Below are 14958 nucleotides of genomic sequence, written 5' to 3' on the forward strand. Positions count from 1 at the left end.
AAATCGGGAATTTAGGGGGGAAAAGGTCCCAAAAATGGGGATTTGGGGGGGCGGGGGAAAGTCCCAAAAATTGGGGATTTTGGGAATAAAAAGGTTCAAAAAAATGGGAGTTTGGGGGGGGAAAAGGTTCCAAAAATGGGAATTTGAGGGAAAAATAAATTCCAAAAACAGGAATTTGGGGGCAAAAAAAACGGTCTGAAAAATCGGGAATTTTGGGGAAAAAAGGGCCTAAAAAATGAGGATTTTTGGGGGAAAAAAAAAGTTTCAAAAATTTGGAATTTTGGGAATAAAAGGGTCCAAAAATGGGAATTTGGGGCATGAGAGAGTCCCAAAAATGGGAATTTGGGGGGAATTTGAGAATGAAAATGGGAATTTTGGGGGGATTTCGCCTCAAAAAAAGCGCGGAATTTTGGGGTTTTCCCCCCTCGTCGTTTTTTGGGGATTTTTTTAGGGAATTTTTTGGATTTTTTTTTTTTTTTTTTTTCTGGGAATTCCTACGGGAATTTGGAGTCCGGGAACCCCCCTGGAGACCCCCCCAGAGGGGGGAGGTCCCGGGAATTTTGGGATTTTGGGAGGATCCAGGGGGGGATTTGGGAGCGAGGAGAAGGAACCGAGGAGGCCGGTGGGGAAATTTTGGGGGAAATTTGGGGGATTTGGGGGAATTTTAGGGGGAGTCGAGGGGATTTGGGGGGGGGGGGGGGATTTTGGGGGGAATTTGGGGGATTTTTTGGGGAAATTTTGAAGGGAATTGAGGGAATTTTGGGGAGGGATTTCGAGGTTTTAGGGAATTTTGGGGGGAGTTGGGGAGAATTTTGGGGGGGGTTTAGGGAGCTTGAGGTGATTTTAGGGGAATTTCGGGAAATTTTGGGGTTTTTTGGGGTTTTTTTGGGGGGATTTTTTTGGGAACTTTTGGTGGAATTGTGGGGATTTTTGGGAATGTTGGGGATTTGAGGGAGAGTTTGGGGAGATTTGGGGGGATTTGGGGGGATTTGGGGGAAGTTTGGGGGATTTTTCGGGGATTTGGGGAATTCGAGGAGGAGTTTGGGGTCATTTTTTGGGGGGGGGGATGTTGGGGGGGGAATTTTTGAGGGAGTTTGAAGGGATTTTTTGGGGGGGGATTTGGGGAGATTTTGGGGGGAATTTGGGGGGGATTTGGGGAATTTTTGGGGGTTGTTTTGGGGAGATTTTGGGAAACTTTGGGGGCACTTTGGGGGAGTTGAGGGGATTTGAGGGAATTTTTGGGAATTGCAGGAGGGGTCTTTTGGGGCATATTTGGGAATTCTGGAGGAATTTTCAGGGGATTTGGGGGAAATTTGGGGAAAATTTGGGGGAAATTTGGGGGAAATTTGGGGGAATTTTTTGGGAAATCTGTGTGGATTTGGGGGGATTTTTTTGGGGGGGAATGTTGGGAAATTTGGGGGCGATTTTGTCCCCCCCGGGTGGTTTTTACGGCGGTTCATGAATATTCAACTTTATGTAAATGAGGGAGGCGGGGTCAGGATGAGGCCACGCCCCCTCTGCAGCTGCCGTGGGGGGGGAGGGGAGCTGGGGGGGGGATTGCCGCAAAGGACTCTGGGAGCAGATGCTGGGGGGGAGGGGGGTGTCTCAGTTCATCCCAGTTCACTCCCAGTTCACTCCCAGTTCATTCCCAGTTCCCTCCCAGTTCATTCCCAGTGCTCCCAGTTCATCCCAGTCCCTCCCAGTTCACTCCCAGTTCATTCCCAGTGCTCCCAGTTCATCCCAGTCCATCCCAGTTCCCTCCCAGTCCCTCCCATTTCACCCCAGTTCATTCCCAGTCCTCCCCAGCTCCCTCCCATTTCATCCCAGTTCCCTCCCAGTTCATCCCAGTTCATTCCCAGTGCTCCCAGTTCATCCCAGTCCATTCCAGTTCCCTCCCAGTCCCTCCCATTTCATCCCAGTTCACTCCCAGTTCATTCCCAGTGCTCCCAGTTCATCCCCATGGCGGCGCTGCCGCTGCCCCTCCCCCTCCTGCTGCTGGCCGGGGTGGCCGAGGGGACCCCGTGGGGGACAGAGGGGACAGAGAAGGGGACCCTGCTGGACCTGGGTGAGAGACACAGAGCCACTGTCCCCAAATGTCCCCAAATGTGTCCCCAATCCCCCCACTGTCCCCAAATGTCCCTAATGTCCCCAATCCCCTCAATGTCCCCAATGTCCCCAATGTCCCCAACGCCCCCAATGTCCCCAATGTCCCCCAACGTCCCCAATGTCCCCAATGTCCCCAATGTCCTCCAATGTCCCCAAATGTCCCCAAATGTCCCCAAATGTCCCCAATCCCCCCAATCCCCCCAATGTCCCCAATGTCCCCCAATGTCCCAAATGTCCCCCCAATGTCCCCAATGTCCCCAATGTGTCCCCGCTGTCCCCAGGCCGCTGTCGCTTTGCTCTGGGAATGCAGGACGGGACCATCCCCGACTTTCGCCTCTCGGCCTCCAGCGCTTGGTCAGACTCCACCGCCGCCCGCCACGGCCGGTACGGACCAGTATGGACCAGTATGGACCAGTATAGACCAGTATAAACCAGTATAGACCAGTATAAACCAGTATGGACCAGTATGGACCAGTTCAGACCAGTATAAACCAGTATAGACCAGTATAGACCAGTATGGACCAGTATGGACCAGTATAGACCAGTATAAACCAGTATAGACCAGTATAAACCAGTATGGACCAGTATAGACCAGTATAAACCAGTATGGACCAGTATAGACCAGTATAGACCAGTATAAACCAGTATGGACCAGTATAGACCAGTTCAGACCAGTATAGAACAGTATAGGACAGTGTAAACTGGCATAAACCAGTACAGGCCAGTATAAACCAGTACAGGCCAGTGTAAACCAGTTTGGACCAGTATAGAACAGTATCAAGCAATTCAGACCAGTATAAAGCTCTTCAGACCAGTATAAACTAGCTTAGACCAGTTTAGATCTGTATTAGGGCCTGGTGTCCAGTGACTGTCCCCAAGTGTCCCCTGGGTGTCCCCAAACCCCAAAATGTCCCCAAATTCTTGGATTTTCCCATATCCATGAGTGTCCCTAAATGTCCCCAAGTTATCCTGGATGTCCATGGGGTGTTCCCAAACCCCAAAATGTCCCCAAATGTCCCCGAATGTCCCCAAATGTCCCCAAATGTCCCCACATGTCCCCAAATGTCCCCACATGTCCCCGATGTCCCCAGGCTGGGCCGCAGTGACGGTGACGGCGCCTGGTGCCCAGCCAGGCCGGTGTCCCCTGGGTGTCCCCAAACCCCCAAATGTCCCCAAATGTCCCCGAATGTCCCCAAATGTCCCCAAATGTCCCCGATGTCCCCAGGCTGGGCCGCAGTGACGGTGACGGCGCCTGGTGTCCGGCCGGGCCGGTGTTCCCGGCCGAGCAGGAGTTCCTGGAGGTTGACCTGGGCCGGCTGCACGTGGTGACGCTGGTGGGGACGCAGGGACGCCACGCGGGGGGACACGGCCGCGAGTTCGCTCACCAGTACCGGCTGCGTTACAGCCGCGACCGGCGCCGCTGGCTGCGCTGGAGGGACCGCTGGGGAGCTGAGGTGGCCTTGGGGACATCGGGGACATTGGGGACATCAGGGGGTTGGGGACATTGATGGGATTTGGGGACATCGGGGACATCGGGAGGGGTTGAGGACGTCGGGGGGATTGGGGACATTGGGGACATTCGGGGGGTTGGGGACGTTGGGGGGATTGGGGACATTTGGAGGGATTTGGGGACATTGATGGGATTTGGGAACATGGGGACAACAGGGACATCAGGGGGTTGGGGACATCGGGGACACTGGGAGGGGTTGGGGACATCAGGGGGATTTGGGGGCATTGGAAGGATTTGGGGACACTGATGGGATTTGGGGACATTGGGGACATTGAGGGGATTTGGGGACATTGAAGGGATTTGGGGATTGGGAGGATTGGGGACTTTTGGGGACATTGGGGACATTTGGGGGGATTTGGGACTTTTGGGGACATTGGGGACATTTGGAGGGATTTGGGGACATTGGGGACATTGAGGACATCGAGGGGATTTGGGGACATTGAGGGGATTTGGGGACATTTGGGGACATTGAGGTGATCAAGCAGACCTTGGGGACATCAGAGGTGTTGGGGGGAATGGAGTGACCTGGGACTTCGGGGACACCTTGGGGACACCTTGGGGACACCTTGGGGACACCTTGGGGACACCTGGGGTCCCAACGGTGTCACCGCAGGTGATCGGTGGCAATGAGGACCCCGAGGGGGTGGTGCTGAAGGATCTGGCGCCGGCGCCGGTGGCCCGGGCGCTCCGGGTGTACCCGCGGGCACCGCGTGCCATGAGCGTCTGCCTGCGCCTCGAGCTCTACGGCTGCCCCTGGGAGGGTGAGTTGAGTGTTGGGGTCAATGGTTGGGTGTTGGGGTCAATGGTTGGGTGTTGGGGTCAATGGTTGGGTGTTGGGGGTCAATGGTTGGGTCATTGGGTCAATGGTTGGGTGTTGGGGTCAATGGTTGTGTCATGAGGTTAATGGTTGGGTGTTGGGGTCAATGGTTGGGTGTTGGGGTCATTGGTTGGGTGTTGGGGTCAATGGTTGGGTGTTGGGGTCAATGGATGAGTGTTGGGGTCAATGGTTGGGTTATGAGGTCAATGGTTGGGTGTTGGGGACAATGGTTGGGTGTTGGGGTCAATGGTTGGGTGTTGGGGACAATGGTTGGGTCATTGGGTCAATGGTTGGGTCGTTGGGTCAATGGTTGGGTGTTGGGGTCAATGGTTGGGTGTTGGGGTCAATGGTTGGGTTATGAGGTCAATGGTTGGGTGTTGGGGACAATGGTTGGGTGTTGGGGTCAATGGTTGGGTCATGGGGTCAATGGTTGGGTCACTGGGTCAATGGTTGGGTCATTGGGTCAATGGTTGAGTGTTGGGGTCAATGGTTGGGTGTTGGGGTCAATGGTTGGGTCATTGGGTCAATGGTTGGGTGTTGGGGTCATTGGTTGGGTGTTGGGGTCAATGGTTGGGTCATTGGGTCAATGGTTGGGTGTTGGGGTCAATGGTTGGGTCATTGGGTCAATGGTTGGGTGTTGGGGTCATTGGTTGGGTGTTGGGGTCAATGGTTGGGTGTTGAGGTCATTGGTTGGGTGTTGGGGTCATTGGTTGGATGTTGGGGTCAATGGTTGGGTCATGGGGTCAATGGTTGGGTCATGGGGTCAATGGTTGGGTCATGAGGTCAACGGTGGGTTGATGACATCATCGGTTGGCTTTCGGGCTCATTCATTGGGTGCTGGGGTCAATGGTTGGGTTGATGACATCATCCATGATGGCTCCTCGTTAACCCTGGTGGTGACCCTGCCGTGACCCCGCGGTGACCCCGTGGTGACCCCGGGGTGCCCCCGTGGTGGCCCCGAGGTGACCCCGCTGTCCCCAGCCGGGCTCTTGTCCTACACGGCCCCGCGGGGTCACGTCATGGCCCTGGACCCCGTCCCCATCGTCCTCAACGACTCCACCTACGACGGCTTCAGCGCTGGCCCGTGAGTCCCCGGGGTCCCCACCTGTCCCCAGGTGTCCCCAGGTGTCCCCAAGGGTCACCTGTCCCACCCGTCCCCAAGAATTCCCAAATTTCCTGCATCCAATCCCCCACCGAGTGTCCCCAAATTGTCCTGGGAGTTTTCCAGATGTCCCCAAAGTGTCCCAAACCATCCCCAGGTGTCCCCAGACCATCCCCAGGTGTTTCCAGGTGTCCTCAAACTGTCCTCAGGTGTCACTGGGGGATCTCCAGGTGGGTGGGATGGGACAAGTCAGGTGTCCAGGTGTGTCCCACCTGCCCAGGTGTCACTGGGAGGTCCCCAGGTGTCATTGGGAGGTGCCCAGGTGTCACTGGGAGGTGCCCAGGTGTCACTGGGAGGTGCCCAGGTGTCATTGGGAGGTGCCCAGGTGTCACTGGGAGGTGCCCAGGTGGGTGGGACAGGGCTCTCCCCATACCCAGGTGTGTCTCACCTGCCCAGGTTACACTTCGGGGGGCTGGGCCAGCTCTCGGACGGGGTCCTGGGCCTCGATGATTTCCTGAGGACCCGCGAGCGCCGCCTGTGGCCGGGCTACGACTACGTGGGGTGGCCACGCCCCCCCGGGCCACACCCACACGTGGAGCTGGAGTTCGAGTTCCAGGAGCTCCGGGCCTTCCACGCCATGCAGGTGCCCCAGGGAATGCTGGGAGATCTGGGCACCGGGGAATTGTGGGATTGGTCAGCCATGGATGGACAGATGAGTGCCCCAGGGAATGCTGGGAGATCTGGGCACCGGGGAATTGTGGGATTGGTCAGCCATGGATGGACAGATGAGTGACCACCACGGTCTGGGGACTGGGAGTGGTCACCTTGCCCCAGGGCATCATGGGATGTGTCATGCCCCCCCCCCCCCCCAGGTCCACTGTAACAACCTCCACACGCGCGGGGTCGGAATCTTCCGGGCGGTCGAGTGTCGCTTCAAGAAGAGCCTGGCCACGGCCTGGGAGCCCACGGTGGCCACCCACAGCCTGGCCGGGGCCATCAAGGACCCCAGCGCCCGCTTGGTCACCGTCCCCTTGGGGGGGCGCCACGCCCGATTCATCCAGTGCCGCTTCTTCTTCGGCGCCGAGTGGATGCTCTTCAGTGAGGTCTCCTTCGTCTCAGGTTGGGTCATTGGGTCAATGGTTGGTCAATGGCTCAATGGTTGGGTGTTGAGGTCAATGGTTGGGTCATGAGGTCATTGGTTGGGTCATGAGGTCATTGGTTGGGTGTTGAGGTCATTGGTTGGGTGTTGGGGTCATTGGTTGGATGTTGAGGTCAATGGTTGGGTCATGAGGTCATTGGTTGAGTGTTGGGGTCAATGGTTGGGTGTTGGGGTCATTGGTTGGATGTTGAGGTCAATGGTTGGGTCATGAGGTCATTGGTTGAGTGTTGGGGTCAATGGTTGGGTGTTGGGGTCAATGGTTGGGTCATTGGGTCAATGGTTGGGTGTTGGGGTCAATGGTTGGGTCATGGGGTCAATGGTTGGGTGTTGAGGTCAACGATTGGGTCATGAGGTCAACGGTGGTTTGATGACATCATCGGTTGACTGATGAGGTCATTGACAATCAACGGCGTCACTGATTTAGCGATAACACCATTGACTGTTGATGACGTCACTGACTGGTGATGACATCATTGACTGGCCATGACATCACCCATTGTCAATGACATCACTGACCGTTGATGACATCATCAATGTCCCCAGAGGTGCTGGATGACCCCACGGGTGCCAGTGGGTGGCCCCCGAGCCCTGACCCCTCTGCCGCCATCTTGGAAAATGCCCTCGACAGGGGCGGGGCCACCAACGTCACCACCCAGGGTAGGCGGGGCTCAACTGGGCGTGGCTCAACTGGGCGTGGCTTATCCGAGGTGGGCGTGGCCATGACGCTCCTCTGCCCCTCCCAGTAGCCCCCGGGGAGCTCGGACTGGTCCCGCCGGTGGCCAAAGCCGAGCCCGGGCAGTCGCCGGCGCTGCTGGGCTGCCTGGGCGCCATCATCCTCCTGCTGCTGGCCCTCCTCATCCTCACCCTGCGACACCGCCTCTGCTCCGGGCCACTGGGAAAGGTCACTGCGAGGGACTGGGATGGACGGGGAGGGAACTGGGAGGGAACTGGAATAGACTAGGGGGCACTGGGAGGGAATGGGAGGGACTGGGAGTGGATTTGGAGGGACTGGGAGGGACTGGGATGGACTGGGAGGGAACTGGGAGGGAACTGGGGATAGACTAGAGGGCACTGGGAGGGAATGGGAGGGACTGGGAGTGGATTTGGAGGGACTGGGAGGGACTGGGATGGACTGGGAGGGAACTGGAAATAGACTAGAGGGCACTGGGAGGGAATGGGAGGGACTGGGAGCAGATTGGAATGGACTGGGATGGACTGGGATGAATTAGGAGGGACTGGGAGGGGATTGGGAGGCACTGGGATGGACTGGGATGGACTGGGATGGACTGGGATCAACTGGGACAAACTGGGAGGAACTGGGAAGGACTGGGAGGGGATTGGAATGGTTCTAACTGGTTCTAAGCAGTTCTAACTGATCTGAATAATTTTTTACTGGTTCTGACTGGTTCTATCTGCTCGGAACTGGTTCTAACCGAGGCAGAACTGGTTCTAACTGGTTCTAACTGGTTCTAACCGGGTCTAACTGGTTCTAACAGGTTGTAACTGGTTCTAATGGGTTCTAACCAGTTCTAACAGAGGCTGAACTGGTTCTAACGGGTTCTAACCGGTTCTAATGGGTTCTAACGGAGGCTGAACTGGTTGTAATGGGTTGTAACTGGTTCTAACCAGTTCTAACTTAGGCAGAACTTGCTCGAACTGGTTCTGACGGGTTCTAGCGGGTTCTAACGGGTTCTAGTTGGTTCTAGCCGGTTGTAGCCGGTTCTAACGGGTTCTAACTGGTTGTAGCCGGTTCTAACGGGTTCTAGCTGGTCGTAGCTGGTTCTAACCAGTTCTAACTGGTTCTAATGGGTTCTAACCAGTTCTAAGCTCGGCAGAACTGGTCCTAGCGGGTTCTAGCCGGTTCTATCCGGTTCCACCCGGTTCTAACGGGCTGTGGCCGGTGTCCCGGCAGGCTCCGGGCCGCGGGGCGGAGGCGGCGCTGCGGGTTCAGCTCTCGGGGGACACCGTGGTCATCAACAACGCCACGGGGGGGGGGAGGGGCTCGGGGGCTGCCCCGCTACGAGCGGATCCCCCCCGGAACCGGAACCGGAAGCGGAACCGGAAGCGGAAGTGGGGAGTACCAGGAACCCACCCGGGCACGGCCCAGACCCCCCCCGCTGCCCCCTGGGGCTGGTGAGGAAAAGGGAAAAAATGGGGGGGAAAAGAGGGGAAAAGGGGGAAAAAAGGGGGGAAAAGGGGGAAAAGGGGAAAAGGGAGGAAAAGGGGGAAAAGGGAAAAAAGGGAGGGAGAAATGGGAACTAAAGGGGGAAAAAAGGGAGAGGAAAAAGGGGAAAAAGAAACAGAAAAAAGGGAGGAAGTGGAAAAATGGGGGAAAACAGGGGGAAAAGGGGAGGGAGGAATTTTTCACCCAATTTTTTTTGCCTGGAACCTCCACAAAAAATGGTTCCGGGAATGAGGAAAAGGCTGGAAATGACCCCAAAAATCCCTTGGGAATGGGACGGGGGGAGGAGCAGGGGGTGTGACCTCGTGGCCACGCCCCTTTCCGACCACACCCACCCCACCCCTCCCCAGCCAATCCGGCCTATCGGCTGCTCCTGGCCACCTACGCCCGACCAATGGGAGGCCTCGCCCGGGCCACGCCCGACGGCGCCAAACCAATCAACACCGACGGTAAGGGCGGGGCTACGAGAGGGCCACGCCCACTTTAGACACGCCCACCTCACCTCTACCTCTCCCACCCGCACAGGTGAGCCCGAAGGGGGGGCGGGGGCCTATGCCGAGGCTGATGTCACCGGAGGCTCCGCCTACGCCCTGGCAGGCCCCGCCCACAGCCCCGCCCACGGCCCCGCCCTCCCCTCCTTCCCCCGGCACTGCCTGCGCTTCCGGGAAAAGCTGGGGGAGGGGCAGTTCGGAGAGGTAAGCCACGCCCCCTCTGTAGCAAGCCACGCCCCCACCGAGGCCATGCCCACCACGGCTTAGCCCCGCCATTGAGGGCTTTAACCCCGCCCCTATACGAGGTTTTAGCCACGCCCCAAATGGGGCTTTAGCCACGCCCCTAAATCATTTGCCCCACCCCAAACCCTTTAGCCCCACCCCTTCTGAAAGCCACACCCACCATGGCTTAGCCCCGCCCTTAATGGAATTGGCCCCGCCCATTATTAACCCTCACCCCGCCCTCAGGGTTTTTTAAATGCTCCTCTTGATTGGCCACGCCCTCACTGCTTGACCACGCCCCCTTTCCCTTGGCCCCGCCCCCAGGTGCTGCTGTGTGAGGTCATCGCCCCCCACACCCTGGACTTGGCCACGCCCCCAGGGTCAGGCCCCGCCCCCCCGGCCGCAGGGCGCCCCCTGCTGGTGGCGGTCAAGGTGCTGCGGCCGGACGCCACCAAGAACGCCCGGTATGGAAACTGGGGGAACTGGGATGGACTGGGATGGACTGGGATGGGACTGGGATGGACTGGGAGAGACTAGGAGGGGATTGGGAGTGAACTGGGAGCACTGGGATAGACTGGGACGGAACTGGGACAGAATGGGAAGGGCTGGGGAGGATCCCAGGAGGGTCTTGGGTTTGAGCAACCTCACCTGGGGAGGGCTCACCTGTACCCAGGTGTACCCAGGTGTATTCAGGTGTGCCCAGGTGTACTCAGGGCATACCCAGGTGTGCCCAGGTGTGCTGATGTTATGCTGGGGGCGGGGCCAGTCGGGATTTCCTGCAGGAGGCGCGCACCCTGGGCATACCCAGGTGTACCCAGGTGTACCCAGGTGTACTCAGGTGTGCCCAGGTATGCTGATACCTGTGCTGGGGGCGGGGCCAGGCGGGATTTCCTGCAGGAGGCGCGCACCCTGGGCATACTCAGGTGTACCCAGGTGTGCCCAGGTGTGCTCAGGTGTGCTGATGTCATGCTGGGGGAGGGGCCAGGCGGGATTTCCTGCAGGAGGCACGCACCCTGGGCATACCCAGGTGTACCCAGGTGTACTCAGGTGTGCCCAGGTGTACTCAGGGCATACCCAGGTGTGCCCAGGTGTGCTGATGTCATGCTGGGGGCGGGGCCAGGCGGGATTTCCTGCAGGAGGCGCGCACCCTGGGCCGGCTGCGGGACCCCAACATCGTGCGGCTGCTGGGGGTGTGCGCGGGGCCCGGCCCCCTGTGCATCGTCACCGAGTACATGGAGCACGGAGACCTGCACCAGTTCCTGGGCGGGCCCCGAGGCCACGCCCTCAGGTGGGACACGCCCACACCCGGACACACCCACCCGAGACACGCCCACTCCAGCCACACCCACTCCTAATCGCTTGTCATCCGCATTTCTGGGGTTCTGGCCCTTTAAGAGAAACCACTCCCACTTTGTCATTCAGGGTGTGCCCAAAGGAAGCCACGCCCACTGCCGCCACGCCCACTTTGAGGGTTCTGTCCCTTTAAGAGCAGCCCCTCCCACCTTTGTGCCATGCCTATCATCCAGGACACACCCCCAAAGAAGCCACGCCCACTCACAGCACACCCGGGACAGGCCACGCCCACTCCAGCCACGCCCACTCCCAATTGCTTTCCATTCACATTTCTGGGGCACTGGCCCTTTAAGAGAAGCCCCGCCCACTCCAAGCCCCGCCTTTTCCGGTCACGCCCCAGCCACGCCCACTCCGCGTCATTTCCTGTCAGCATTTCCGGGGCGGGAAGGAGGATTTGGGGTGGGAAAAGTGAATTTGGGGGGTTGGGAAATGGGATTTTTTTAAGTGGGAAAAGTGAATTTTGGGGGTAAAAGAGGAATAAAGGTGGAAAAAAAATTTTTTTTTTTTTTTAAGCAGATTTTAGGGTAGGAAAACGGGGATTTTAGGCGGGGGGGAAATGCAAATTTTAGAGTAGGAAAAAAGGATTTTGATGAGAGGGATAAAGTGGGGTTTTAGAGGAGAAAAAAACCAATTTTTTATCAAAACGATCAGATTTCAGGTCAGGAAAAAAAAAAAAAATTAACAGAAATAAAACACACATTTGAAAGAAAAAACCCCAAACATTTAAAATCCAAAAAAAAAAAAAAAAATCACAAATATTTCTCTTTTTTCATCCAAGTTTTTCCACTTTGCTCCACGTCGGCGCCCAAATCGCGTCCGGGATGCGATTCCTGGCACGCAGGAATTTTGTGCACCGGGATTTGGCCACCAGGAATTGCCTGGTGGGCGACGGATTCACCGTCAAAGTGGCCGATTTCGGGATGAGCCGAAATCTTTACGCCGCCGATTATTATCGGGTACGGGGCCGGGCGCTGCTGCCCATCCGCTGGATGGCCTGGGAGTGCATCCTCATGGTGAGAGCTTGGGGGGAAATTGGGGAAAATTGGGGGAAAAATGGGATTTTAGGAGAAAAAATTGGGATTTTAGGAGAAAAAATTGGGATTTTAGGTGAAAAAATGGGGGTTTGGGGGGGAAAAATGGGATTTTTTGGGGAAAAATGGGAAAAAAAGTGGGATTTTAAGGGAAAATATTGGGATTATAGGAGAAAAAATTGGGATTTTTGGGGGAAAATGGGATTTTAGGAGAAAAAATGGGGGTTTGGGGGAAAAAATGGGAAAAAAAGTGGGATTTTAAGGGAAAATATTGGGATTTTAGGGGGAAAAAATGGGATTTTAGGTGAAAAAATGGGGATTTGGGGTGGGATCTGGTGCCCTGGTGCCCATCCGCTGGATGGCCTGGGAGTGCATCCTCATGGTGAGAGCTTGGGGGGAAATTGGGATTTTGGGGGGAAAAAATTGGGATTTTAGGTGAAAAAATGGGGGTTTGGGGGGCAAAAATGGGGAAAAAAGTGGGATTTTAAGGGAAAATATTGGGATTTTAGGAGAAAAATATTGGGATTTTTGGGGGAAAAGATTGGGATTTTAGAAGAAAAAAACTTGGATTTTAGGAGGAAAACATTGGGATTTTAGGGGGAAAATATTGGGATTTTAGGAGTAAAAATTGGGATTTTAGGTTTGGGGGATTTGGGATTCCAGAATTCCCCAAAATTCCCAAATTTTGGGGATTTTAGGGGACGTTCAGCCCGGCCAGCGACGCCTGGGCCTTCGGGGCGACGCTCTGGGAGGAGCTGAAACCCCAAAATTCGCCAAAATTTGTCAAAATTCGCCAAAATCTCCCAACGCCAAACCCCAAAATCGGAATTCCCGAGTTCTGGAATATCGGAATTCCCAAATTTTGGGGACTTTAGGGGACCTTCAGCCCCGCCAGCGATGCCTGGGCCTTCGGGGTGACGCTCTGGGAGGTGCTGACGCGCTGCCGGGAGCAGCCGTACGGGGCCCTGAGCGACGAGCAGGTGATCGCCAACGCCGGGCACCACTTCCGGAACCGCGGGCAACAGGTGGGACTGGGACGGACTGGGAGGGACTGGGATGGACTGGGAGGGAGTGGGATGGACTGGGAGAGGAATGGGATGGACTGGGATGGACTGGGAAGGGGATGGGATGGACTGGGATGGACTGGGAGGGGAATGGGAGGGAGTGGGATGGACTGGGATGGACTGGGAGGGGAATGGGATGGACTGGGAGGGACTGGGAGATGATTGGGATTGACTGGGATGGACTGGGACGAAACTAGGAGGGACTGGGAGGGACTGGGAGGGACTGGGATGGAATGGGAGGGACTGGGACGAAACTGGGAGGGACTGGGATGGAATGGGAGGGACTGGGATGGACTGGGAGGGATTGGGACGAAACTGGGAGGGACTGGGATGTGATTGGGAGCGAGTGGGAGTTACTGGGATGGACTGGGAGAGATTGGGATGGGATTAGGGGGCACTGGGAGGGAGTGGAAGGGAGTGGGATGAACTGGGAGGGACTGGGAATGGACTGGGATGGGCTCATGGGCCCAGTCCGTCCCAGTCCGTCCCAGTCCATCCCAGTAACCCCAGTTCCCAGGAGTACCTGCCCTGCCCCCCCGGCTGCCCCCCGGCCCTGCACCGGCTGATGTTGAACTGCTGGGCCCGGGAGGCGACCGAGAGGCCGGACTTTGGCCACCTGCACCGGACCCTGAGTGACCACCACCATCAGCATCAGCATCAGTGACATCATCATCATCAACATCAGTGACCTCATCATCATCAGCAGCATCAGCAGCAGCAGCATCAGTGACCTCATCATCATCATCATCAGTGACGTCATCATCATCATCAACATCAGTGACCTCATCATCATCATCATCATCATCATCATCATCATCATCATCATCATCAGTGACCTCATCATCATCAGCAGCATCAGCATCATCATCATCAACATCAGTGACCTCATCATCATCATCATCATCAGTGACGTCATCATCATCATCAACATCACTGACCTCATCATCATCAGCAGCAGCAGCAGCATCAGTGACCTCATCATCATCAACATCAGTGACCTCATCATCATCATCAGCATCATCATCAGCATCAGTGACATCATCAACATCAGTGACCTCATCATCATCATCATCAGTGACCTCATCATCATCATCAACATCAGTGACCTCATCATCATCATCATCATCATCATCATCAGTGACCTCATCAGCAGCATCATCATCATCAGTGACATCATCATCAGCATCATCAGCATCATCATCAGTGACCTCATCATCATCAGCATCATCATCATCAGTGACCTCATCATCATCATCAGCATCAGCATCATCATCATCAACATCAGTGACTTCATCATCATCATCAACATCATCAGTGACCATCATCATCATCATCATCGTCATCATCATCACTGACGTCATCATCATCATCATCATCAGCAGCAGCAGCAGCATCCGTGACCTCATCATCATCATCATCATCAGTGATCTCATCATCATCAGTGACCTCATAATCATCATCATCATCATCACCATCATCATCAGTGACCATCATCATCATCGTCATCAGTGACCACCACTACTGAGTGACCACCAGACACTGAGTGACCACCGGTCACCTTCCTCCTCCTCCTCCTCCTCCTCCTCCTCCTCTTCCTCCTCCTTTCCCAGCCCCTCCCCCCCGCAATCCCTCATTAACATTAATTAATGAAGAGGTGCTTAATTACCCGCGTTGGGGGAGGGGCTGGAAATATTTTCGGGGGGGGGGAGGAAAATTGAAGTTTTTGTTAAGTTTAATAATTTAATAAATGTGAATTTTGGGTTTGTCTCGTTTTGAAAATTATTTTTTTCCCTCTCAAGAATTTCTCAAAACTTCATTTTTTTCCCATCAAAATGTTGTTTTTACTACAAAAAAAAAAACCTTCCAGAAAATACCACTTCACCAAAAAACTACTTTTTCTCCCCAAATCCAATTTTTTTAT

General features: G+C 55.6%; 1 protein-coding gene across 1 annotated transcript; it reads left to right on the forward strand.

The window, feature by feature from the left end:
• The first annotated feature begins 1905 nt into the window (after positions 1 to 1905).
• LOC106864178 (epithelial discoidin domain-containing receptor 1-like) lies at positions 1906 to 13743 on the forward strand. The gene is made up of 17 exons (XM_088157453.1): positions 1906 to 2065; positions 2388 to 2490; positions 3332 to 3560; positions 4230 to 4377; positions 5415 to 5517; positions 5992 to 6178; positions 6408 to 6654; positions 7238 to 7351; positions 7438 to 7595; positions 8441 to 8453; positions 8607 to 8827; positions 9227 to 9571; positions 9914 to 10053; positions 10710 to 10877; positions 11721 to 11955; positions 12849 to 12998; positions 13555 to 13743. The coding sequence occupies exons 1-17, from the start codon at positions 1960 to 1962 to the stop codon at positions 13699 to 13701; spliced, it is 2814 nt and encodes a 937-aa protein (XP_088013579.1). The 5' UTR covers positions 1906 to 1959; the 3' UTR covers positions 13702 to 13743.
• Positions 13744 to 14958: the final 1215 nt, after the last annotated feature.

This window comes from Sturnus vulgaris (assembly GCF_052056855.1).
Source record: "Sturnus vulgaris isolate bStuVul1 chromosome 38 unlocalized genomic scaffold, bStuVul1.hap1 SUPER_38_unloc_1, whole genome shotgun sequence".
Lineage (NCBI taxonomy): Eukaryota > Metazoa > Chordata > Aves > Passeriformes > Sturnidae > Sturnus > Sturnus vulgaris.